This window comes from Triticum aestivum, chromosome 1B (genome assembly GCF_018294505.1).
Source record: "Triticum aestivum cultivar Chinese Spring chromosome 1B, IWGSC CS RefSeq v2.1, whole genome shotgun sequence".
NCBI lineage: Eukaryota > Viridiplantae > Streptophyta > Magnoliopsida > Poales > Poaceae > Triticum > Triticum aestivum.
The window spans coordinates 678,483,673-678,489,338 of record NC_057795.1 but is presented as its reverse complement, the minus strand read 5'-3'; the positions used below and the strand labels follow the sequence as shown (position 1 = coordinate 678,489,338).

The 5,666-nt window shown below is 50.3% G+C and overlaps 1 protein-coding gene across 1 annotated transcript; it reads right to left on the bottom strand.

Annotated features, from left to right (window-relative positions):
• Positions 1 to 335: 335 nt before the first annotated feature.
• Positions 336 to 2,244, bottom strand: LOC123100246 (glucan endo-1,3-beta-glucosidase 13-like). The gene is made up of 3 exons (XM_044522204.1): positions 2,166 to 2,244; positions 463 to 2,070; positions 336 to 370 (listed from the first exon to the last, which is right to left on the bottom strand). Exons 1-3 carry the CDS (start codon positions 2,236 to 2,238, stop codon positions 336 to 338), a joined length of 1,716 nt encoding a protein of 571 aa, XP_044378139.1. The 5' UTR covers positions 2,239 to 2,244.
• Positions 2,245 to 5,666: the final 3,422 nt, after the last annotated feature.

Sequence of the window (5,666 nt, the reverse complement as noted above, 5' to 3'; positions counted from 1 at the left end):
TGAGAGAAGACGTTCCTGTCGACTACGAGGCGCCTACGGTGACTTCGTAAAATCTCAAAATAATATGCCGGCTCAGTTTCTCGAAGGTGCTCATAGGAGTAGGGCGTGCGTGTGTGCATTCATATGGAACACGGGTAGTTGCAGACCAGATAGTTGTGCTCTCTTTTGAGCTGGCCCGCCCAGTTTTCTATGAAGCTCCGCCACTGCTTAATGGACCAAGCCAGACTAACATTTGAAAACTAGATTTTGTTGACAGCGCAGTATAATCCGTAGGATTACTGCTTAATCTCGTAGCAGGTAGCAAATTAAGCTTGGGCTTGGCTAGTTTCTTCACCTCAGGCCGTTGACGGCAGCACGCAGTTGCCGATCTCTGTAAAGTGTGGAACAAAATCACCATTAACAAATCAAAACGTTCATTTTCTTTTCTTGACACAGGAATCACAAATTCAAAAGCCAACTTACTTGGTGCCTGCCGGACAATAATACCGGCGCCGGCGAAGTCGCACGTTCCTGTGGCCCTGCCATGCAGCTGGTAATAGCTGTTGAACGCGACGGACGCATGCGCGACCTTGGTGTCGGGGTCGAAGCACCGTGCTCCGGGCTGGATGTCTGTGCAGTTCGCGCCACCGGGGCCGCAGGCGTAGTCCAGCGCCGCCTGCAGCCGCGTGTCGCTCACCGCCGCGTTCGCCACGCACCAGCTCGGGCTCGGGTCGCACGCACCTGATGGTGCCTGGTTGACAATGGTGCCGGCGCCGCTGAAGTCGCAGGCGCTTCTATCCCGGCCGTTCTTCTGGTAATAGTCGTTGAAGGCGTAGGACGCGTGCGCGAGCTTGGTGTCGGGCTCGAAGCAGGGCTGGCCTGGCTGGATGGCGCTGCAGTCTGCCCTCTTGCCATCCCTGTTGTCGCACGCGAAGTCCAGCGCCGCCTGCAATGCCGCATCCCCGACCGCCGCGTTCGCCACGCAATAGCTTGCCTGCAAGGGCCCGCCGCTGGTGCCGCCATGGACGAAGTCGATCGGGTTCGGGTACACCGGTTGCTGGTTCGGGTAGAACAGCCCGAAGTCCTGGTCATCTTCGGGCTTGCTGTTCTCGTTGAATAGGGCGAAGATGTACACGTTCAGATCGGCGTTGGGACGGTGCGGGGTGCCGCGGACGGCGCTGGCGGTGAGCGGGATGTGTCCGTTTGCGGCGGCGGTGCCAGAGTTACCCTGCAGTACTTGGAGTGTGAGACCAGCCATGAAATCTTGGGCGTTTTGTGGGGTTCCTACGCCACCGTGACCTTTGTTTGGGTGCCCTTCCTCCCCATGGTGCACGTCTGGGCTTCCACCTCCTGCCGTGAGCTTCCTCATCCCCCCGACGTGCATGCTGGAGGACGGGAGCTTCTCCATCGCATAGTAGACTGCGTCGAGCTGGGCGTCAAAGAGGCTAAAGTACATTTGTCCGCTACCAGTGTCAAGCACGCCACTATTGGGGCGGAACAAGAGGTAGTTAATGGACATGCCTGGGGTAGCCAGGTACGCGATGTATGGGAAGAAGTTCACCATGAGGTACGAACCCGTCTGTTGCAAGAAGTCGATCATGGGGCTCATCACCGACAGCGCGATGTCGTCCCGGAACGTTCCCGCGGACGGCGGGAACGACGTGGTGAGCGCGTCAAACGCGATGGGCGTTGTCACCTTGATGGCGTCCGCCAGGCCCAGTTTAGCCAACGCCGCCTGCACGTTCTTCATGGCCGGGACAAGCTGAGAGTTTAGTTGGCTAGCCTCTTTGAACACCTCGTTCCCGACCGTCACGCCATTGATCAGCGTGGCCGGGTAGTAGGCCTTCACATTGCTCTGCACCCACTGGAGCGCGAAATTATTTTGGTCGGCCGCCGCGAGCGGCAGCTCCTCGTTGGTCAGCTCCACCGTCACCTTGATGTCGGTGTTGGCCAGCGAGCGCAGCACCGTGGGGTCGGTGTCGTAGATCCTCACCATGGTGATGCCGTTTTTCTTGAGCAGTTGCACCACAGAAGCCGGGTCCGGCAGGTCAGTCGCCACCCTCCCGTAGCACACGCCCACCTCGCCACCCTCTGATGCATGCAATAGCAACAAACGTCAGTCACTATCACGAAACTACACCTGCGCCATATATATACATCTCCAAAATGTACGTCTCCTCGATCACCTGCAGGGGAGAAGAAGAGAAGAGGCAATGCAGCACCGAGGAGGGCGAGGAGGAGGCGGGTCATCAGCGCCATGCTCTCCGTAGTGTGCGGAGTGGAGCGAGCTGGGGGCTAGAGGAGACAACGATCGGGCTGATGAGTTGTGAATCATCCTAGGCGGGCTGGAATTTATAGGCGGCGCCAACGCTAACATGGAGATAGATTCTTTTTGGACAAAGAACATAGAGATAGATGTTGCTACGTTACATATTTCTCTTCGTGCAAGACGATACGACAATCAAAATTGGGATTACTAGTGAGGCTGATCGCAGCATGCATTTATATATGCCGGCCGTGCCTAACTTGGACTTTGACTGGTGGAGTCACGGACGACTTGATACACCTGAAGAGACATGCGCATGCGTGCTTGGGCCGGCACGCCCACAACCTTTGCCCCTAAATCCAAAAGACAAAATGATCGCTAGGTTCGTTACCTGGTATTTGTAATCTTCCTTTGGATGTTGTGATTGAATAAAGAACCTAGGCCACTCAAAAAAACGAAAAACTGGTGACAGTATCCCAGGGCCCTTTCTCTTGTCTTCTACATCTGATGCTCGCCGGCAGGCCTACGATGACACATGACTGTACATGCCTGGATAAAACGCAGACATGGCAAATTCATTGTTTTGACCCTTTTTTCAACTTAAGCGCGATCTGACGCTTTTTTTATCATCATTGTTTTTGGCAGTAGGGTAGCACACCCTACCGCCAAAGTCTTTGACGGTAGAACTTACTTACACTGTCACGTCCGTTTGGTGTGAAAAAATACCCTACCACTATGATCTTTGGCAGTAGGGGCATGCATGCGCAGTTATAATAAGGGCTTGTATGCAATAAAACAAAGAAGATGACCTACTGTCATAGACTATGGCAGTAGGGTAACACATCCTACCGCCATAGACTATGGCGGTAAGGTCTATTTTACAAAATACAAACGTGACAGCACAGATAAGTGCTACCGCCAAAGACAAATAACGGTAAAAAAAGGATCAAATTCAAAATAATTTTGTACATAGAGTCTGATCATGCTAAACTAACGGAAAATGATCGAACCAGTGAATTTGCCCACGCAGAGAACCGCATGCTCTTGCTTCCTGCAGCTACTTTCCAGCATTTTGTCAAACACGTGTGGAAAAGACTAGGGAAGACGCCCGTCAATGCAGCGCCTATCACTGCTTGAGGTAGGGGTGGTTCACTTTTACGATTGACAAGACATTGTTGTCTTGTATAGAAAACGTCGCTTTTCCAACCTTCTGTCTTTGTGCGCATAGTTGCACAGTATCTCGTCTTCATGCAGGAGCAGTTTGTCTTGTATAAAAATCGTCGTTTGCAATTTTCTGTCCCGCGACTCAAGTTGCCCCGTTGTAATCTTATATTCCCTCCCATAATATAAGAGTGTTTTTGACACTACACTCATGTAAAAAACGCTCTTATATTATAGGACGGCAGAAGTAGTATACTAGTACCTAATTCGCGCCTAGGCGCACCTCTGTGAGACATGTGATGGATGACACGCTAAATGTACTCCCTCCGTTTCTAAAAATAATTTTTTTAAAGATTTTAATATAAACGTCATGCGGATGTATATAAATGTATTTTAGAGCATAGTTTCACTTGTATAACTCGATATGTAGTTCACATTGGAATCTCTAAAAAGGACATATTTAGGAACGGAGGAAGTGCGTGAAGAAAAAGTATAATAATATACATGCATCAGCTACGCCAACTGATTTTGATTAGGTTTTTGGTTAAGATAAGCAATTCCTTGTTTGGACGAGGAAAATAAGAAAATAGATTATGCTCGCCGCTCGGAATGACCGACGCTCGCGGCACACCCATCCTACGCCAACGACACCACAGCCCCCGCTACTTGTATCAACGCTGGCAGGTGCTTTCAGCCCGTCGCCGGTCGTCGTATACGGCGTCCTCGGGGAGAACCACGGGCTCGCGTAAGGAAGCGGCCGTCACCACCTGTCTGGATTACACCGTTTTTCAGGATTTTAAGCGTGTGTATTTGAAATTTCAATGCAGCAGCTAATCTCTACTTTCCAGCATTTTGTCAACACGTGAGGAAGGGGTGCTTCATTTTTGTGATTGACGAGACATTCTTGTCCTGTATAGATAGAAAACGCCGCTGTTGCAACCGTCTGTCTTGTGCGCCCAGTTGCACAGCATCTCGTCTCATTCATGCAGGAGCAGTTTATCCTGTATATATAGAAATCGTCGTTTGCAATTTTCTGTCATGTGACCCAAGTTGCCCAGTTGTAGCCGTGTTGTATATCGTCTCATTTCCTGCTGCATGCAGTTATGGTCTATGCCCTTTGTGTAATGGTGAATGCGAGCCGAGCCGAGAGCCTGCCTCGAGCTCGCCCGGCTCGAACTTGGTGCAGCATCCCCGATGTAGACATGGCCTGAAAGCACTGGCGTGCAGGTAGCACGTCAGCATGGGTGGGCAACACTCGGGTGAAGCTGGAGGCACCCAACCCTGGCGATGAATTTCCTTTTTTAGGGGTGAAACAAACTTTATTCAGCAAAAACCAAATAATGTAGGATAGTGTTCCGCTCATGAGATTGGTCAAGCCAAATGTGACGTTCCAGATCTAAAGAAAGCAAAAATCTAGCTGGGCTATGTGCTTCAACACGACCCTCGAAAGAAAAGGTACAATCTAGAAAAGACCCTAGCGACGAGTGCGGGAGTACGGGCAGGAGGACTTTTGGAATCATGGGAGGGACTGACAGAACAGGAGACCTGTTCCCGGCCTCTTTTTTTTTTTTGAACAACAAAAGGCGCTCGAAGCGCCAAATTCATTTCATCTCAGAAACAGTGTACAGCGTGAATTACAAACTCCTGAACCTGAAAACTTGAGAGAAGAGACAGCACAGGACAGGAACTATGTCTATGAGCTGAAGCGAAGCAACAAACTTGAGGTTCAACCCTAGAATGAAGAACCTGGTGAGCTACATTGTGTGCTATGCCATTAATTTCCCTAGAAATGTGAAACACTCGAGGTTGCAAGCTGTTAGCATGCTTGAAGAAATCAGCCAAAGGCTTCCTGATGCTCCAAGGGGTGGTAGATTCCATAATCTTGCCGGTAGCAGCCACCAAAGATAAAGAGAAACAATCCATGAGAAAGGTTGGCTGCCAAATATTGAGCTTACTAGCCACTTGAGCTGCAAAAGAAAGAGCCAGATCTTCTGCATGTAGAGGAGAAGTAGTGGGAGGAGCTGATGCTTGAATTTGCACATTGATTTCAAAACGATCTTGAGGCAAAACAAGATAGACCCCTATTCCAGTAGCAACTGCTCCCTGTAATAGACCAGGAACTTTTGAACTTCTGAAAGCAGCGTCAGAAAATATTTTGGTCCCCGTAATGAGCAAATCCGACTTAAGAGTTCGACCCTGCATAGGAAGATGATCAGGAGGAGAAAGAACTTGTGGCATCACCTGCATCTTAGAGAAACGA